The 20052-nt window shown below is 41.9% G+C and overlaps 1 protein-coding gene and 3 long non-coding RNA genes across 4 annotated transcripts in view; 2 read left to right on the top strand and 2 right to left on the bottom strand.

Moving 5' to 3' along the window:
* Nucleotides 1-5428: 5428 nt before the first annotated feature.
* On the top strand, nucleotides 5429-16382 carry ODC1 (ornithine decarboxylase 1). Its single transcript, XM_081189154.1, has 11 exons — nucleotides 5429-5725; nucleotides 9814-9957; nucleotides 10084-10257; nucleotides 10403-10575; nucleotides 10822-10956; nucleotides 11065-11146; nucleotides 11396-11479; nucleotides 12956-13118; nucleotides 13822-13934; nucleotides 14695-14909; nucleotides 15905-16382. The coding sequence occupies exons 2-11, from the start codon at nucleotides 9856-9858 to the stop codon at nucleotides 16044-16046; spliced, it is 1383 nt and encodes a 460-aa protein (XP_081045280.1). The 5' UTR covers nucleotides 5429-5725; nucleotides 9814-9855; the 3' UTR covers nucleotides 16047-16382.
* LOC308584557 lies at nucleotides 6581-9806 on the bottom strand. The gene is made up of 2 exons (XR_014006917.1): nucleotides 9705-9806; nucleotides 6581-9646 (listed from the first exon to the last, which is right to left on the bottom strand). It is a non-coding gene; the product is annotated as an uncharacterized lncRNA (long non-coding RNA).
* On the bottom strand, nucleotides 11571-19036 carry LOC308584477. The gene is made up of 3 exons (XR_014006812.1): nucleotides 18796-19036; nucleotides 17519-17640; nucleotides 11571-11774 (listed from the first exon to the last, which is right to left on the bottom strand). It is a non-coding gene; the product is annotated as an uncharacterized lncRNA (long non-coding RNA).
* Nucleotides 17574-20052, top strand: part of LOC308584476 — a 28389-nt gene continuing 25910 nt past the window's right edge. Inside the window, exons 1-2 of the long non-coding RNA XR_014006811.1 lie at nucleotides 17574-17652; nucleotides 19036-19540. This is a non-coding gene — a long non-coding RNA (uncharacterized lncRNA). The remainder of the gene's footprint in view (nucleotides 17653-19035; nucleotides 19541-20052) is intronic.

Below are 20052 nucleotides of genomic sequence, written 5' to 3'. Positions count from 1 at the left end.
TCGCTGCATGTTTTGTGATTTTAAACTTCTGCTTGAGCTCTCTTATTGGAGAGTGCATGCCCCACGTCTGGATCCAGGGAATTCTTCTTCAAACCAATCATAACCAACAATAGCTGAAATAAAAAAAAATTCCTTCCAGTAGCACCTTAAAGACCAACTAAGTTAGTTCTTGGTATGAGCTTTCGTGTGCATGCACACGAAAGCTCATACCAAGAACTAACTTAGTTGGTCTTTAAGGTGCTACTGGAAGGAATTTTTTTTATTTTGACTATGGCAGACCAACACGGCTACCTATCTACTACTGCAACAATAGCTGAGTGAGATTTGAAGCAGAGATATTCTTCATACTCCTAGTCCCTACACTACACCAACTCTGTACCTAACAGTTCCTGTGTGGTGCAGAGGTTAAAGCAAGAGTCAAGTTCAACACCCCCCACCCCCAGCCATAGCTGGGTAACCCTGGGCAAGTTGGTACAATTTCTCAGCCTAACCTACCACACAGAGTTGTGAGGATAAAGCAAGGCAGCGGCAGGGGGGTGGGGAGAGAGGATCAGTGTATGCTGCTGTGAGATTCTCGGAGGATGGATGGGATGAGATACAGATGGACTAAAGGAATAAATTGGCGAGAAAGTTCTTTCCAAAAGTGTTACGTGACACACTGAATTCCTGTGCGGACTGCCCCACATGAGGATGTTCGACGCAACTTTTGCCAAAGGAACTGGGCCAGTAATATGTGTCTCACCTGCATTGCCTCTCGTCTCGCCTAACAAAGAAGCAGCCTGTCCTCTGAAACTCCTCTGTAATGAAGGGCTGGATCAGGTAGCACTGGAAAGGCACACAAAGGGCAACTGATAACCAGGACTCCATGCAACCTGCACCACTCTCCTGCTCAGACCCCCATTTTAATTCTACTTCTGGGAAATCCAGTCACTACAAATGGTAAAACGGGAATTAAACACACTGGGCCGCATTTGTGCATTTCGTGTTACTTAGACTACTTCTAAGAGCCAGAAATTTACAGGAAAGATAACTTCATCAAATTTGGATCTCCGTGCCAGTTTTCTCATTAGCTGGACTTGCTTCTTGCCTCAAAGAGGATGTTTTGGTTCCAGTCACAGAGTTCAAAAGGCTTGATTCAGGCTGCAAGTGGGCATCCTCTGCTGTCAGGATTGTAAAGCAGAATGGGTAGAAGGGCGGGTTCAGTCCACACTCACCCACCTTCCTAGGACTCATTTTCTTATCTTTTCCACCCACGCCAGTGGCGATTATTTCTGATCACTCAGCCTCATGGGGAGAAAAATGGCTGACAAACATTGTTTCATAGGGGGTTGAGTTCCACAGTGGCTAGTGTCTTTGGGACTGGTAGGGCAGAAAGGCAGGTAGACCAACAGTAGGCAGGGGCCAGAGTGAATGACAGGTAGAGCCAATTCATTCAGGTTTTGTCTCAATCCTACCACTTGCTGAGTTCTACTAGGAGAACGCAAACCCTAAGGGCACTCGCCAGCTAATCGCAGTTCCTCTTGCTTCATGGGAATCACAGATAGATTAAATTGTGGCCTGCCATGGCACATAAACCTAGATATATTTAAAGTAGGAAACGCATGTAGATCCTCACGCTTATAATAGGATGCTTCAAATGTATCATTCTAGTCATCACTTGCATCCATGCCCCCAGACTGCCTGGTGAAAATAAGAGGCCCACTGTACTGTGGGTGCGAAAGCCCACATCTGACGTGTTCTATGATTAGAAACTGGATTTGTTTGGCTTGACTATAAAAACCATGAAGCTCTGCGCCTCGGGTCTTAATTTTTGATCCACCACAGTACCATGAAACACTAAATCTGATTTTTACGCTGAAATCGTCTCCATCTATGTTTTCGTACGGTAGAAGCATCATGAAATGTTGGATCCATGCTATATATATATATATATATATATATATATATATATATATATATATTTGCCTTGAATTTCATGGGTATGCATGTGAGTCGTGGGTAGACAGCAGATATGTATTGTTTGATCACATTGCCTCTGGAAAGTCGGTGGAGATACTGCAAGGCCCAAAAGCAAATTTCTGTTTAGTGCTTCAGATGCACTTTTATACGGTGCTTTTTTCTTCTTCTTTTAAAAAGGTGCTGGTACTCACCATGAATTTGTTACTGTAAGTGCCACACTTTTAACATAGGCGGCGGGGGGGGGGGGAAGGAGGTGCCAGTACTGCATATCGTTGAGTACCTCCAGAAAAAGTGCTGCTTTCGTAGAATCATTGAATTGTAGAACTGTAGAATTGGAAAGGACCCTGAGAATAATCTAGTCCAGCCCCCTGCAATGCAGGAATATGCAGCTGTCCCATACAGAGATCAAACCTGCAACCTTGGCGCTTAGACAAATAATATGTTAGCAGTCTTGTGAGCTTTCAAGTTACACAGAAGCCTTTTAAAATTTCCTGTCTGAAGAAATTATTATTTGTAACTCTGTGGAATGCGACACCAATGTTTGCACAGAATGCTTTCTCTGGTACAATTTTTTAAAAATTATTCTTAAAAAAGAATTCTATCTAACTCTTCTTAGAAATCAACCAGCATCTTAAGTGAGGACGATAAAACACAGTATATCGTCCACAATGATCTGGAGAATTTCTTGTTCAAAGCCTGACTTCAGGCCAAGGCTATATATACAGTAAGTCTAAAAAAGACAGAGAGCGCAGATTCTTCAAAGTCCATCAACTCCTCCTTCTGCCAATTTTAGCTTGAAGTGGTTGGCTTTGCTTTAGGCCCAAACCAATGACCCTGTTTCCTGCATTTAGAGCATGACTAACCTTGTAGCTGAGGAAGCTGAAAGGAGGCTGTTGCACAAACACATTCAAAACTGTGTTGAAATACTATATTCTTCTTGGATTGTAGAAATGTAAAAGTCATAGGAAGGGCAACAGCAGGGGTCGACTTGTGTAATCTTTCGTAATATGGAATCTGCTGTGAGGCCAAAATTTTGCACCCCCAAATGGATCTTCAGAGTTATGGATCTTCTCAATTTTGCACCTGTCAGCTTGGTGACCTGTGCAGGGTTATGCCAACCTAGCAGTTCAAAAGCATACCAGCAAGAGCAGATTAGTAGGTACCATTGCGGCGGGAAGGTAAATGGCGTTTCCATGCGCTCTGGCACTCGTCACGGTCCTCCTTGCGCCAATAGCTACAGTGGTGCCCCGCAAGACGAATGCCTCGCAAGACGGAAAACTCGCTAGACGAAAGAGTTTTCCGTTTTGGAGGTGCTTCGCAAAACGAATCTCCTATGGGCTTGCTTCGCAAGACGAAAATGTCTTGTGAGTTCCTGCGGGGTTTTTTTCCTTCCCCCCTTTTTTCTAAGCCGCTAAGCCGCTTATCAGCTGATCCAATAAACTGATAAGCCGCTAAAAGCCGCTAATAGCGCTAATAGCGCTAATCCTCTAATCCGTCAATGGGCTTGCTTCACAAGACGGAAAAACCGCTAGACGAAGAGAATCACGGAACGGATTCTTTTCGTCTTGCGAGGCACCACTGTATTTAGTCATGATGGTCACACGACCCGGAAAGCTGTCTGTGGACAAATGCTGGCTCCCTCGGCCTGAAAGCAAGATGAGCGCCACACCCCATAGTCGCCTTTGACTGGACTTAACAGTCCAGGGGTCCTTTACCATTTTACCTGTGTGGGGAACTGCCACACTACCCTAAATATGGTGCTGGCAGCAGCTTGAATTATTACTAAGGAGGAGAAAGGCAGGTGGTAGAATTGTGTAGGGTGGCTCCAGAAGGCATCCAGTCAATTCCTTTGTTATTTGCCCCACAAACAGGATCATATATTTCCCCCCACAAAAACTATATAGGCTTTAAATTTGGAGGAGGCGGACTTCTGTGCTTTTCTAGGCTGTGTATTATGTTAGTCAAAAATGCAGCCCAGCACATGCAGCACATGCAGCCCAGCTACCAGTCAAATTTCTGCCTCTTCTGCCATTATCCAGCTAAGTCCCTTTTTCTAAAGGTAAAGGTAAAGGGATCCCTGACTATTAGGTCCAGTCGTGACCAACTCTGGGGTTGCGGTGCTCATCTCACTTTATTGGCCGAGGGACCCAGAGTGCAGCTTCCGGGTCATGTGGCCAGCATGACGAAGCCGCTTCTGGCGAACCAGAGCAGCGCACGGAAACGCTGTTTACCTTCCCGCCAGAGCGGTACCTATTTATCTACTTGCACTTTGACGTGCTTTCAAACTGCTAGGTTTGATATTATTATTATTATTATTATTATTATTATTATTATTATTATTATTATTATATATTATTATTAATATTATTATTATTATTAGGTTGGCAGGAGCAGGGACTGAGCAACAGGAGCTCACCCCGTTGCGGGGATTTGAACCTCCGACCTTCTGATCAGCAAGCCCTAGGCTCTGTGGTTTAACCCACAGCGCCACCCCCGTTCTTTCTCCTTTGTACAGTGGTACCTCAGGTGACATATGCTTCAGGTTACAGACTCCACTAACCCAGAAATAGTTCCTCGGGTTAAGAACTTTACTTCAGGATGAGAACAGAAATCGTGCTCCAGCTGCGCGGTGGCAGCAGGACGCCCCATTAACTAAAGTGGTGCTTCAGGTTAAGAACAGTTTAAGGTTAAGAACGGACCTCTGGAACGAATTAAGTACTTAACCCGAGGTACCACTGTAACTGTCCCTCTTACAAACAGTAGAATCCAAAGTAAGAAGTGATGTGTTGTTTTAATCATGTTGCCAGCTGGACACTACTTACCCCATAGCTGTCAACTTTCAGATTTGAAAATAAGTGATCAGCAGCCTCACCTGTCCCGGGGACAGTCTACGGGGTATCTAACAATCCGGGATAGCAGGAAACGGCACTGGAATAAGGGACTTTCCCGCAAAAAAAGGGAAGGTTGACAGCTATGACTTACCCTGATTGAACTTAATGGCCCAAGAAATGACTGTTTCAAAGCACTCAGTGCTTTTCCTTATTTTATTGACAGCACTGTATTTAAAAGATTTCAACTGCCCTCTTTTACACAGCTGCGCGGGGGGGGGGGTTGCAGTAACAAAAGTAGGCTATAAATGAAACATAGTGTGTGTATGTGGGAAAATATTATTAGCATTTCATTAATACATTAATTTAAACGTCTACACTGATCCTTATACTGTATATTGATCCTCCCACTACTCTTGCACCGCATATGAAGGATTAGAATGCGAACGTGGAAGTGAAGCTTTCCTCCCCCCCCCGCCCCACCTACATTTTCCCCTCCCCTTTGAAGATGGGCGGGGATGACCGCCGCATGTCTCCTGGCATGCCACGCTCGCCTTCGCCACCTCTTGCCTGACGTCATAATAGCGGTTGGCGAATGCCTTTGGCCCGGTCGCAGCCGAACGCGGCTGGTTTGAGCTGGTGCGTCGTCATGGCGACACCGCCGGGCCTATAAATACAGGCTCTGCGGGACTGGCGGGGCTTTGTCAGTGAGGCGGCCACAGAAGCAGCAGCAGCAGCCGCTATCCTGCGCGGCGGGCGAGCGGGCTCCGGCTCCTTCTCTCCTCCACAGCGGCCGGTTCTTCCCCCAAGTCCCGCAGGGTGCGACTGGGTAGACTCGACCCGCCCGTCGTCGTCCCCCCGCCACCGGCTGCCGCGCAGGGTAGGAGAGGCTGCTGCTGCTGAAGGACAAGAAACCGCCGCCGCCGCCGCAGTCTGAGGTAAGGCCGGCCTAAGCAGGCAAGCCGGCCACGTGGATGGTGGGGTGGGCGGAAGAGCAGCCGCCGAGCAGGCCGGGCCGCCCTGTGGATGGCGGAGGAAGGGGGGTCCGCGTGGGGCCGAATCGAGGGGTGAATGTGGAGGATTTTGGCGAAGCAACGTGGCGTAGCCCACCGCGCTCCCATAAATAGGGGCTTCGGTGATTATTATGATGATTATTAGTAATTATTATCATTATTATTGGTATTCGTTATGGGGCTTAATACTTGCTCGCACGCACATTTAATTAAGAACCATTGTTTAGGGTCCCCCAATTCTGGTACATAATGGCCGTCTCCTAATTAACTTTATTAGCAGATTCGTCCCGTTGAGATTCTAAGCTGGCCTTAAAGTATTTCTTTTCTCTCCCTCCCCATATTTTTTCTAACTTGCCCCCTCCCCCGGTGAGATTAGTAATGTATTGGAAGTTCCACTTTAACCCCCCCCCTTTGCGTGTCTCTTCCCCTCCCCCACCCATCTCCCTAATAACCTTGATTGCCGTTGCGGTAAAGAGGATGACTTACTGTTCCTGGTAGGGTAACTACCATTCCGAGGTTGTCCTTTTGGGGAGACGGTGTGTATACGGAACTGCGGGCTCTTATTCCTTATTTGTGCCGGGTAGGGAGGGAGAGAGGAAATACTGCAGTGCTTTTCCCTCTTCGGTCTCACTGCAGTATGATAGTTCAGCACTGGTACGAGGGGGTAGTGGGGATAATGGGGTGAGAGAAACCTTTGGAAATGGAAATATTAATAGGGGTAGGTGCTAGCCTGAGCAGCTGCCGTTCAGGTGGGGTCTGGGGTGGAGGTTGAGAAGCTGGTTTGTTGCATGTTTCTGTCCTGAAAGCTAGCATTAATGATGGCATGGTTTCAAGAAGTCAGTTTGAACTGGGTTACAGAGCCCCAGACTTGGGCCAACCCATTCTCATTCTCTTTCTCTCTCTCTCCCCACCCCCCTGCAATATAAAGGGCGACTGCAGATGCGGCTCTATTCTTCTTGATCTCTCTGCTCCACCCCCTTCACATGTTGGAGCTGGTGTGTGCTTCACCCTGCCACAGTTACCTTATCAGTTAGGGGAGGAGGAGAGAGGTAGCACTTAGTCATTCTTGGCTGCCACACATGCAAAAGACAAAGCCTGACCCTCAACAGAATTTGCGAGGAGATCTGGCAAAGTGGTGACAGCTAGACATATGTTTAAGGCAAGAGGGAGGAGGAGCTGCTTGGGTTGTAGGAATTGTCTGCCGGGTGTACAGCTGAAGTTGAGTGCTGGAAAGGAGATGGCTTGTTATGTCTGGTGCTTAAGAGTAAACAGCATTTTTCAAATGCGAGCCAGTAAAGCTTATGGGCTGGCCTTCCTCCTCTGTTCCAAAGAAGGGACTCTTTGCCATCTTGATGGTGGTAAATAGTGACTGCTACAATCCTAGGAACAGTTAGTGTTTAAACTAAAATGTGTATGCTGTTACTTAAAGCTGTTGAACAAGTATAAATGATACTATTGTGTGTGGGTTACTTGGAAGAATTCTCCATAAAATGATGTATGGATTTATTTGGAAAGTTTTATGCACAGGGTTTGCTTTTGTGGAATTTGAAGTGGCATGTGAGCATGTACTCCTGAATTTCTGTTGATTTATATTTCTTAAGCAGGATCTATAGCAAAAAGATACGTTCAGTTTACTATGGGTTTGCCCACCATAAGAATTTAAGAGTTCAAATTCTATTGTTATACAATTGGAAGGCCATTGGTATTGGTGAAATAGCTTCCATTTATGCCCAAGGTTCAATGTTATTAATGGAGCATAAGCATAAGGCTATAAAAGATATTGTATAATTGATGAAAGGGCATAGAAAGATTGAGCCAGTAGGGACATACTAAAAAAAATAATTGCTTACCTTGCTCCTTCAGTAAAATTACTGCTTTTCAACATACTTAGTTGGTTGCTAAGATACACTTTCAAAATATGGGTCAAACATTGGAAAAGCACGGTGTATTTTAGAATCTTGTGTTCTAAAATCATTTGTGCAGGCTGTAATGTACCACCACATTAGTGACATCTCAGACATTTTCTCATTTGTTCTTTCCCTCCCAATCTTTTAATGGTGATTTCAGAGATGGAAAGTAGACTGAACTGAATGCAAATTAGGAATTCAAACACAATTAGTCATTTTAATGGCATCCATCTTGTTCCTTGATAATAAATTGAAATTTGAGTTAAATTTCAGGCCTGTACATTTTGCTCTGTTTAAATTATTTTTATGCTGTTTTCCAGAATTGTAGATCCTCCCTAAGCAACATATAATGAAAGAATAAAAGATTATTAATTACATAATTAAAATCAATGCATATTAAATGCTTATTAAATATAAAAATTGATATCACCTTGTGAATTTTATTTATATTTGCTAAGTCTCTAAAACTTTTACATCACTTTTCTCTGTTTCCTGCGGCTGTTTACAAAAGGCATGGTGGAATGTGCCAGTGAATTCAAGCACAAATTGTTTCTTGTCTGTCTTTGAAGCAAGTTGGACTGCAGAACTGCAGAGATTGTGCTAGCACAACAGCAGATTGTTTCTATGTTACATTAGCTGCCTTGTCCCCAATTATGCCATTCATTCCCCTAGGATCTCTACATCTGCCAATTGTTTTACTGTTAAGGGCCTGGAGGTGGCAGGAATGTTTTGACATTATGCCCTGCAGGCATTCATGCAGGAGTCTGGCATCAAGCCAACCCAGAGTGGGTCAAGCTGTTTAATGCCATAATTCAGCTTTTTATTGCTTTTAATCACCAAGTTGTGTGAAAATGTGTGCTGTTATTCACTAGGAGTGACAGCAGAATTACAGTATAGGCAGCATGTTCCCACTGTCTTTAATGGAACTTACTCCAAGGATTTCAGCCTTAAATCTGTAGTGATATTAGAGCAAAGAAACAGGCTGTTTTCTCTAATGTTATACAGATTTTGTGTACACAGCTGCTGGTTCTTGACCCTTAATCTGTAGCTACCAGCTACTGCAGAGTGCCTTCTCTCCATTTTTCTGCCAACCAGTTTCCTCCCCCCCCCCTCTTGTCTGGGCTCCTGCCAGGAGTATATTTAAACTCCTTCTGAGTGACCAGCATGGACTGTGTATTTGGCAGTTGTATTTGCAATTCCTCACAAACACTTTCCGTACTCTGGGCTCCTCCTTTTAGTTGAGTCAAAGCAATACTACATGAAATTCTCAAGTATGACAACTCACTTGGCTTTTTGTAGTAGTGTAATTAAACTCCATGGAGAACTTGAGTTTTCGGAAAGCTGTGGAAGAAAATGGACACTTAAATTGTAGCAACTACATGCACCTGTAGACAGACTTCTTTTATGAGTAAAACAGAAACAAACACAGGAAGCTCTGTCTGTCTTCCTATTGTTTGCCTCTTCTAATCTCTATGTTCACTGCAAGAAAGTTTGTTTGTCTTTTGGTACTGGTTTACTCAGGAAGCTCCTAGGTCCAATTTCTTTAAAAGACACATTTTGGCATAAATGTTGATGCCTAAAAGCCTTTTATAATCCAGAACAGTTCATGTAACTCTCATATGAAAATTGCTTAGGGAGCATAAAGGTTACTTTCCTGTTTCAGGATCTTCCTTTCCTGGAGAGACTTCCTTGGAGCACAACTAAAAGTAGTTGCCTTCAAAATTGCACCTTGAACTGTGAGAGATGGCTTTTTAAGTTGCTGTACAGTGGTACCTCGGGTTACAGATGCTTCAGGTTAAGACTCCACTAACCCAGAAATAGTACCTCGGGTTAAGAACCATGCTTCAGGATAAGAACAGAAATCGCGCGGTGACAGCGGAGAGCCCCACTCGCTAAAGTGGTACCTCAGGTTAAGAACAGTTTCAGGTTAAGAACGGACCTCTAGAACAAATTAAGTGGTACCTCAGGTTAAGAACAGTTTCAGGTTAAGAACGGACCTCCAGAATGAATTAAGTTCTTAACCCGACGTACCACTGTATTTTCCATTTCCCTTGTCTCACTGTGACGGGTGGGAGAACTAATAAACTCTTTCCTGTGTCTTTGCAGTTTTTCACTGAAAATCACTTTGGTATAACAACATCAAGCAAGATGAATGACTTCTGTGGTGAGGAATTCAATTTTTCTTTCCTTGACGAAGGCTTTACTGCAAAGGATATCCTAGACCAAAAAATAAATGAAGTTTCTTCCTCGGTGAGTATGGTAGATAGATTGAATATTTTTTAAAAATGTTTTATACTAAACGTAGGGTTGTTGCTATTGTAATATACACTAGTAGGCAACTGCATATTGACAGATGAATGTTTTCTTTGTTTCCAGGATGATAAAGATGCATTCTATGTTGCTGACCTTGGGGATGTTCTCAAAAAACATTTGCGGTGGTACAAGGCCCTCCCCAGGGTATCTCCTTTCTATGCCGTCAAATGTAATGATAGCATAGCTCTAGTGAAAACTCTGGCTGCTCTTGGGGCAGGATTTGATTGTGCCAGTAAAGTAAGTGACTGCTTGTAAATGTTTTGATTAAATACTGTGTATTAGAAATGAAAATATGTCTGCCTTTGATTTAAATTGTCTTATTTCCAGAGAAACCATTTCTAGTAACTAATGTGCAAACTAAAAAAATGGATTTTTTCCCCAGACTGAAATACAGCTGGTCCAGAGTGTTGGTGTGCCTCCAGAGCGTATAATATATGCAAATCCATGCAAGCAAGTCTCTCAAATTAAGCATGCTGCAAACAATGGTGTGCAGATGATGACATTTGATAGTGAAGTTGAGCTGATGAAAGTTGCAAGAGCCCATCCAAAAGCAAAGTAAGAAACATTTACAATTTATTTTAGTACAATCTATATGTTCTCTCTAGGTAAATGTGAGGCCCCAGATAACAGACGGTGACCATTTAGGCAGATCTGTGCAAAAAACAGGTGGCATTGCTGTTTTTGACAGAATAAAGGTAGCTCCCCACCCCCAACTATTAAGCTACTTTTTCTCAGAGCAACTACAAATGTGTGTTCTGAAATACATGTGCATGTGCTTATATGTTCTAAAATGTTTTCTAGGCTGGTCTTGCGCATTGCAACAGATGATTCAAAGGCTGTTTGTCGCCTAAGTGTTAAGTTTGGAGCTACACTAAAAACCAGCAGGTTGCTGCTTGAACGAGCAAAAGAACTTGATATCGACATAATTGGAGTGAGGTGAGCAGCCGGGTTGTGTGGAAGAAATTGCACACTTGCTACTTACAAATTCTGCTTTTGTTAAGAAGGATGAGCAAAACTCCCACTAAATCAACCCATCTTTTCTAGTTTCCATGTTGGAAGTGGCTGTACAGATCCTGAGACGTTTGTGCAAGCTATTTCTGATGCCCGTTGTGTCTTTGATATGGGAGTAAGTACATTTTAAGAACATTTCCTATAGCACTAACGAGTCATAGTACTGTGAGATTGCCAGAATGTGTCTGAAATACAAAATATTTAAAGTAAACTTGGGAAACCTACATTTTTGTGCTGTTGGTCTAAGATGCTAATTCAGATTAGTTAAAATTCTTGTTTGCTTCATTAGTTCAGATGGTGAAACTGATCAATACTATCAATAAAAGTATGATTTGAATCACATTTCAATATTTCTGCCTTTTAGGTTGAGCTTGGTTTCAACATGTACCTGCTTGACATTGGTGGTGGTTTTCCTGGCTCCGAAGATGTGAAACTTAAGTTTGAAGAGGTACATAACCTTAAGTGCTTTGTTTGTGAAGAGCATTCTTCAAACTTTGCTCCCCAGATCATATTAAACAACTCCCAGCATCTGCTTCCAATTGACATGGAGGGGATTTCACTATTATAGGCAAAAGATGTTTGTATAAGTTTCTTGAAGTACCAACAAGCACATGAGTCTATGGCGGCTGCCAGTTTCCTTCTTCCACTGAAGCGAGACTTGAAAGAGGCCTTTTGTTGTAGCCAATAGAACAGGTTGTAGCATGTGTGGTGCCCATGACAGCTTCTCCAGTTTGCAAATGTGCCTGTGAGTCAAAAAAGGTTTGTCAGCCTAAATTTAAGAGTATTGCTTAGAGTGAAGCCACCAGTTCAGTTATTTCTAATATATATATTTACTTCATTACTTATACTGCATAATAGATGTAGCTTATAGGCAGTTTACAAGTATAAAACAACTTGTACTAAGTAATAGCTTTACCTACATGAATAACTTTTACCTTGCCTCTGTGGAAGAGAAATCTGCATCATGATTTTCAAGTTGAAATACTTTGCTATACAGCAACATCAATTTCTGGGCTACACCGTGATACATTTTACAGCATAGTAGAAATTTACTTGCTATGTTGCATAGCCTCCATACTGCTAAAGTGGCAATACGGCCTGTGTTAAGCTTGAAAAAAATGCTTACAGGAACTCTTCCATATATGGCTATTTCAGTTCTGCTGCAAAACATTGAACCTTCAGTCTTAAATTAGACAGCTAGTATAAGTGAATACACTCCAGAATGAGTTAACAGTAGCTAAAGTGAGCAGGGTGAGTGGAGGGATGGGATAACAATGGAAGGAGATAGCCGCTGCCACATCTCTCAACTTCATTGTTCACACTGCAGTGAGGGGGAGGCAAATTGCTATGCTAGCCTGGAGCTGATGCAGACAGTGGGGCTGACTGCCTGTCCCTGCCACCAAAACACCCGATATTGGGGCACAGTACAAACCACTGTGAAAATAATGTGATGCTGGTGTCACTCTGGGTAGAGGGGACATCTCTGTCCCATTCTCACCCCCAACAGTGCAAAGGGAGTTTGGATTGCAGCCAAAGTCCTTCACATTCTAGTTCATTTGAGCAATCCAGATGTGCATAGCTGAAAGTTCACAAAAACTTTCTGTTGGCTTTAAATCGAGTTGAGATTGCTTGGGAAATCATGAACTGATTTTCCAAGTCATAACTTTTTTTAGAGCACTGTTGTGAATGATTTATCAAATTCAAAGCAACCTCCTTTCCCTAGTGTGGAAGTTCTATGTTTCTGTTCTAAATCATATACAAGTTTTTAGTAGATTATTCAACAAAGAGCCAATAGTTTGTTGCTGGATTACAACCCACCAGTCTCTTGCATTGAGAATGTAGTGCAAGCTAATTGTTTATTGGATATCCATGTTGCTTAACAACTCTATTAAACCCATTTCTCTCTCTCTCTCTTTTTAAAAAGATAACTAACGTAATCAATCCTGCCTTGGACAAGTATTTTCCTTCTGATTCTGGAGTGAGAATTATTGCAGAGCCTGGCAGATACTATGTTGCATCAGCTTTTACACTTGCTGTTAATATCATTGCAAAGAAAGTAGTAATAAAAGAACACACTGGATCAGATGGTATGTAATACTTAAATAACATCCTGGACCTTATATGTTAACTGCCCAAATACTCAATTAATTTTTTAAAAAAATAATTTTATTGATTTTTACAATTTTTATCATCACCACAATCATTATTTCAAAAAGAAAATACATTATAAATCCTCTGCTTCCCCCTCCCTCCTGTGACTTCCCTCAACTTCCTTTTCTGGTTCTTTTGGCATATTATCTCATCCTGCTTATTGGTTAATTCTTATTATTCTTCACTTATCATTTTAACATCTTGTTTCTAGTTCTACATTTATTTTGTAAATTGCAAGTGTTTAATCAAACCCTGCAAGTGAGCCGATTTTTTTATATTGATTCTGTATATATAATATAAATGGTTCCCAGTCCTTAAAATCTCTACTGTCTTTATCTTGAAGTCTTTCCACTAGTTTTGCAAATACTCATAATTGATGGTGGGAACAGAGGAGAGGTCCTTAGAGGGGGCTGGGCCACCCAGTGTTGGAGTGAAAGTCAGTGTTTTGTTTTCTTCATAAGAATTTCAAAAGCAGGGGCTAGGCGGGCAATTTTTCCTGATGACAGTAACAATGCACATCACTATCCCAGGTTTCTGTTGCTTGGTAATGGCATAGCATGACAAAGTTGGGAACTGTCTTTTAAATATCTAGCCAATTGCTCTATTCTAATATTCTTTTTCCCCCTCTCCCCCAAATAGATGAAGAAGAAGCAAATGACAAAACTCTTATGTACTATGTAAATGATGGGGTTTATGGCTCTTTTAACTGCATCCTGTATGATCATGCACATGTCAAACCAGTTTTGCAAAAGGTACTATGTGTATATTTTATATTGTATTGTATTATATAGTGTATTTCTGTATAAAAGTATACTGTTAAACTTAAGCCCATTTGTGCTGTAAGTAACTGTTACTTGTCATTTATCTATGCCAGATACTTAAAACAGGAAAAACAAAAGGGCATCGGTTCTTGCAGAACTGGTATAATGTAGATCTAACTCAGCGACTCTGACTCCCCACATCCCCCAGGACCTTTTGAAAAATACTATGGGTCTTAGAATCATAGAATCATAGAGTTGGAAGAGACCACAAGGGCCATCGAGTCCAACCCCCTGCCAAGCAGGAAACACCATCAGAGCACTCCTGACATATGGTTGTCAAGCCTCTGCTTAAAGACCTCCAAAGAAGGAGACTCCACCACACTCCTTGGCAGCAAATTCCACTGTCGAACAGTCTTGGTGGAGCACAGTTGTTGTTCTGCTTGTTGTAACAGCTGCAATTCCATAGAATTCACATTGTGATGCAATAAGATACAATATAAGAAATAAAAGCAATAAAATACAATTTAAACATCAGCATGACTATTCAGTGTGATGGATGTGCCTCCTCCCATCTTCAGCTAAAAACCCACAGATGACACAAACCACAGTTTGAGCAATCCTATTCTAACTCATCTCAGCATTATGTAGTAATGGAGCACATTCTAAATACCATATTATTCGTGATTGTCTTATTGTTGACTGCTGTGGCAGTATGTATGCAATAACTACTTAAATTTTAAATTATTTCCAGAGACCTAAGCCAGATGAGAGGTACTATTCCTGCAGCATATGGGGACCAACCTGTGATGGCCTAGATCGCATTGTTGAGCGCTGTGGCTTGCCAGAGTTGCAGGTTGGGGACTGGATGTTGTTTGAAAACATGGGTGCCTACACAGTGGCAGCTGCTTCTACTTTCAATGGATTCCAGAGGCCAACAATACACTATGTAATGTCAAGACCAGCATGGTTAGTAGTTCTGCTTTTAATGAAAGTACACTCTTAAGTTTGACAGAAGTGTGAGTAAACTCTTGTTTGAGAAAGGTTATGTAGATTATTATGATAGGATAGAATATAAATAGACTGTGCACTCCACCCTGAGTGCACAGAACACATTCAGATTCTTTGGTTGACTTACTTAATAGCCTGCCTCACTAGCCAGTTGCCTGGTTTGCATGCAGTTTTAATCCACAGTTCATTTTAACAGTCATGGCTGGGGAAACCCAGCCAGATGGGTGGGGTATTAAATTTATTATCTATCTATCTATCTATCTATCTATCTATCTATCTACATCTATCTCCCCCACCACCACCACTCCTGACTGCCTTGGGAGGGAACAAGCCGGTTTGGTTTGTTACGAGTTGTGACTGTGGGCTTGTGTCTTTCAAACAGCATGAGGGGTAAAGCTAAGAACAAACCTTGACTTCTGTTTGTAGAAGAAAATTAAACGCAAGCCAGGGTTCATATCTCACAACAAACAAGATAAGTTTGTTTCCTCCCACACATAGCAGGGGAGGAACAAAACCCTCATGCATGTTAAACCATAGTTTAACGTGAGAGAACTGGACAGCCAATTTTGCTGTCATGTTTTCTCTAGTTCAGGGGGGCTGCTGTTTGGAAGGCTTGCTTTATCTTTATGACTTCGTCACAGTTCTATGAAAGTGCAGAAGCTCATGTTGAGTGCAGAATTCACCTGTTTGAGAATCTCAGCATAATCTTAAAAATAAATCCTCAAGGGTGTGAGTGCAGTGCTTGGCTAAAACTCAGAAGGCAGAGCATTTTCAAAATAAGGTTTGTGGTACATAGTTTTCACTTTCCCATAGCTAGGAAGTGCAGTGATTTGTACTGTTCACAATCCTTTTTGGTGCAGAACCTAGCAAGAGATTAGTAGAGGGTACACACAATCATGGTTATCTAGGCCATCTAGGTTACTTACTCTATTTCTTTCTCTCCCCCTTATTAGGCAATTGATGCAGCGGATAAAGGAGCAAGGTTTTCAAGCTGAAGTGGAAGAGCAAGATGTCACTTTGCCACTCTCATGTGCCTGGGAAAGTGGGATTGAACACTATCCAGCAGCTTGTGCTTCAGCTAGCATTAATGTATAGATACAGTTTTGGCTAACATGCAAGTTTAGGAATGGATTTTTAGGGCTTTTGGGACCATTAACTTAATTCTTGCTAGAATTTTTAAATGTTTTTGAATGGCTAGGGTGGCGTAAATGTAACTTGAATAGACAACTAGGAGATGGGGAGGTCACATTTATCTGTGTTCCTATGGAAACTATTTGAATATTGTTTTATATGGATTTTTATTCACTTCTCAAGTATACTACTAAAACTGATCCTTTCTGTCTGTCAAGCATTGTAGCTTGCATATCTGGCAGAATGGTCTGGACGTAGTATTGTGACCTGACTGTTTTACAATAAAGTCTATTGAAATAACTGGGTAGCTGTTCCTTGTCTGTATATGAACAAAAATCTGGGCTGAATAGATTTTAAGATTTTGCGTTGTCACCAGCTCTGGGCTTGAACATTATTTTGATATTTCTACATAATTAGGCCTTCCCAGAAAGCAACTAAGGTGGTTCCCCTCAAGCTGGCTTTCACTGTGTGCTGCTTTTCTTTTTTGCCTTTGATTTTTTTAACTACTTGATGATAAGACACACCCAAAATGAAGGGAAGAGACTCTTGAGATAAGGCTTGCATGTTGTAATTATGTATATACCTGTAACATCCCATTTAAAGTATATGAAGTATCTTTTAGTTCTTGGCTATCTGAATTTTAATCCAATACAAGCCTGCTTCTCTCAAATTACAGAAATGCCAGTCAACGATACTTTGCATACAGAACTTTTGTAAATTGCCCAGGCACATAAGCTTGTATGGTTTCTTTGGTTTATTCTGTTGAACAATAAAAATGTTCTCTGCAAAGCATTTGTGTGGGAAAATGGCCCGTATGTAGCATTTAGCTAATGAGAACACTTTAAGAATCTGCTGAACTGCTTTTTCAAGGCAGGTATTTTTTTAAAAGTTTAGTATGAATCGTAGCTCAGAATTGGATTCCACTATAAAACATAGTCTCGAAAGTAAATGCATCTTGTTTCAGTGGGACTGATTTCAAAGTAAGACTTGGAAGCACAACAGCACGTTTGCAATCCTCATGAGAATGAGTTTTGGTTTTGACCGCTTAAGTGTAAATGAAATGCTGCTTTTGCCTTTGCCACATCAGAATCTGACTTTTCTTGTATGTCTCAAACTTTCGTGGTGGTGTTAGCATCACAAAACGGGGGGGGGGGGGAGCTTTGCACAAGCGTCATCTTGATCAGCAGGAACTTACAAATTAATACTTGATTCAGATTCTATGATTCCTGGTGTTCTGAATGGTGCATAATAGCTATAAAACAAAATAACTAAAGCATGTTTTATAAAAACCAGGATGTAAATCAAACATTTTGAAAAGCAAGCTATTTGCAACACAGTTTTTCCTTAATTTCAGCTATGAATGATGGGTTAAAGCCCAAAAGTACTTAGAGAACATACTTAGGACAGCTGTTAAGCTGGTAGAGAAGTAGCTTTACCTGTACTCCTGAGGATGAGCAGGTAGTATTGAGGAGCTGGGTGTCCTGCAGGGAAAGAGCTCACTAGAGCTGGCACTAGTATTCAATTTCTGATTTTCCTTGGATCTCTAGGCAATGGAGTTCTGCAATAGTTAGTCATGCATAGCTTTGCTGGTCAATTGAGTATAAATTACACGAGAAGAGGTTATTTCAGTTTTAAAATACAATGGGACAGGAAAAGCAGACAGATAACCTAAAACTGGGGATATTAAGGGTCAAAGTCACTACACCTTGATTAGAACTTGGAGCATAATAGCGTATTGTCCTACATGGTGCATTCTGTTCCTTGGACTTACAAAGTGAGCTATGATTATCCAAAAACACTATCCAGCTGCCAAAAGCAGTTGCTTCCTACTTTATGCAGCACTGCAGTTACCTAAACATTTGGGGCTCTGCACTGGACAAGGTTAATAAAAAATGCATTCCATCTTCCATAGGTGTTATCTGCTATAGATACGCAGACGTTAAAAATATCAGTGGGTGCTCTCTCCCTTGCTCTATCTGCTACATTTGCACAATTACTGTTGTGGAGGGAAGGGGGCTATTTCCATACTTAATAAGAAAACCCAACTTCTATGCCAATGTTTTTTCTAAACCATACCACTGCTATCATTTAATATCACTTATACCCTAGGCTTATTTTATATTATTACTAAGTCTAGACAGTTTTAAAGAACTTTATTAAAACTCTGTTGCCACTTACCCCATCCCAGTTAAGCCTAACCAACACTATAACTGAGGACTTGTGTTAAAATCTGTTTCAACCCCTACTGACCTATTTAAGCACAGGTCTGCTTCTGCTATACTATCCTGAAATCTTGTTCTGGCTCTCCTACTACACACCAGAGCCTTGTCGGGTAAACAGCCTCAGAAAACCAGTATGCTTGACTCTTAATTAGTGCATGAAGGGGTTAAAACCATAGAGCAAGCTGCCCTGTGAGGCTTAGCCTATGTCACTTCCCCTCACCTTGGGAGGAAATAGGTAATCAAGCCTTTTTTTATCCCACTTCACCTGTGGAATTCAACATGTGAGGAGGTCTGAGGCAGCCAGCCTTAATGATTTTTCAACCAGCTTCTTTTGTTTCAGACAAGAATGGAGCTTGAAACTAGTATTTTTTCTATACCAATAGTTTAGAAACTTTTACCTTTTGTAACTAAGCAACGTTTTACAGCTGCATGGAAAAACACATGGATCTGACCTTAGAAGAATTTTGTAAGTAAACCATTTTATGACTTACCAAGTGGGTGGTCTACCTCTGTACCAGGGCACATTTTAAAGGTTTTGCAGCCTCTATTTCCACACTTAGTTCTTTGCTGCATGTTTTGCAAAGTTAAATATCTGTTGTGGTTCTCTCACCAAACAGTTCTTGCCCCAAACTTGGCTTTCAGGATCTCAACAAGCCTAGCCTTCCAAACTGAGGCTCCCTCTCTTCTCCCTCAGTGCTGGAGGCTGGTTCTCCCATTATTTCTGAGCCAAGCGATTTGTCTACCTTTGTAAGTCTTTGGCCACCAAGCCACTCTTGCTCCCTTTCAGGTCTGCTTCCTCATTCCCCTTCCTCTGCTGCCGTCTACTTTTGGCTGCCCGCTACAAACACCAAGCACCTACCAACACAGACTGACCCGCACTGAGTTGCTCTCAGGCTTTTATTATCTTCTTCTGGCTCTCATTGTCTACCCTCAGCCAATCACACTGTCGAACTGAAAATTCTAAACCTGCCGTTAACCAACCAGAGTGTGTCTTGCCTTCTGTCCTTTTGCCATATGGAGAGTTCTATCTCCAAGGTCACCTCAGTTGTCAGTTGAGGTTCCTCAGCGGCAGTTAATTTACTCGACTTTCCCCATCAAACACATGACAATACAAATGACAGAATATGTGGCAATGCCCATTAGCCGTTTCAGCTAAACGGGGTTTCTTCACAAATACCACTATGTATGAAAACGGGGATGGACCGTAGTTAGCTCAATGGGGATAAAGAAAAGCGAGTGAGGCAAACAAATTAAATGAATAAATAAACTAAACAAGGGCCTGAGGGAAAGGGGTGCAGGCGGAAACAGGGGAGGCTAGGAAAAGTGGGAAGATGGAGGGAGGAGGACGTAGGAAAGGAAGGGAAAGATGGGGCAATGGAAAGGGGACAGAGGAAGGTTTCTGTGAACTGTCCTGAGAGCTCTGGGTATAGGGTGGTATATAAATTCAATAAATAATAATAATAAAGTAAGTGCCTGAGAGGAAGGGTGCAATAAAGCCAGTAGAGGAGAGATGGAGGAAGCATACTAAGGGGGAAAAATTGAGGAAGGATACTGGAGTGCTAAAGGGGGGGGGGGAGTGGAGCAATTGTTATCCTCAGCAATTGTTATATTGTTGCATCAGCTGTTTTGTAATATTTGTATTTATAACTTTTTCTTTTTGCCAAACCTGTCCTAGGAATGGTAATTGGCCATTTAAGGACTGGGTATACATTTCAGAAACAAAACCATAAATAATTATCAGGTTCCAA

The sequence above is a fragment of the Podarcis bocagei genome, assembly GCF_964188305.1.
Source record: "Podarcis bocagei genome assembly, chromosome: 3".
Taxonomy (NCBI): Eukaryota; Metazoa; Chordata; class Lepidosauria; order Squamata; family Lacertidae; genus Podarcis; species Podarcis bocagei.
Note: the sequence above shows the minus strand (reverse complement) of the source record. Positions and strands in the feature narration are given on the sequence as shown.

Bases quoted from the DNA above. Each gene is read 5' to 3' on its own strand.
- ODC1 (XM_081189154.1), top strand. From the start codon at position 9,856: ATGAATGACTTCTGTGGTGAGGAATTCAATTTTTCTTTCCTTGACGAA. The intron at 10,957-11,064 runs GTGAGCAGCCGG...CATCTTTTCTAG, and splicing joins ATCGACATAATTGGAGTGAG to TTTCCATGTTGGAAGTGGCT. The intron at 14,910-15,904 runs GTTAGTAGTTCT...CCCCCTTATTAG, and splicing joins GTAATGTCAAGACCAGCATG to GCAATTGATGCAGCGGATAA.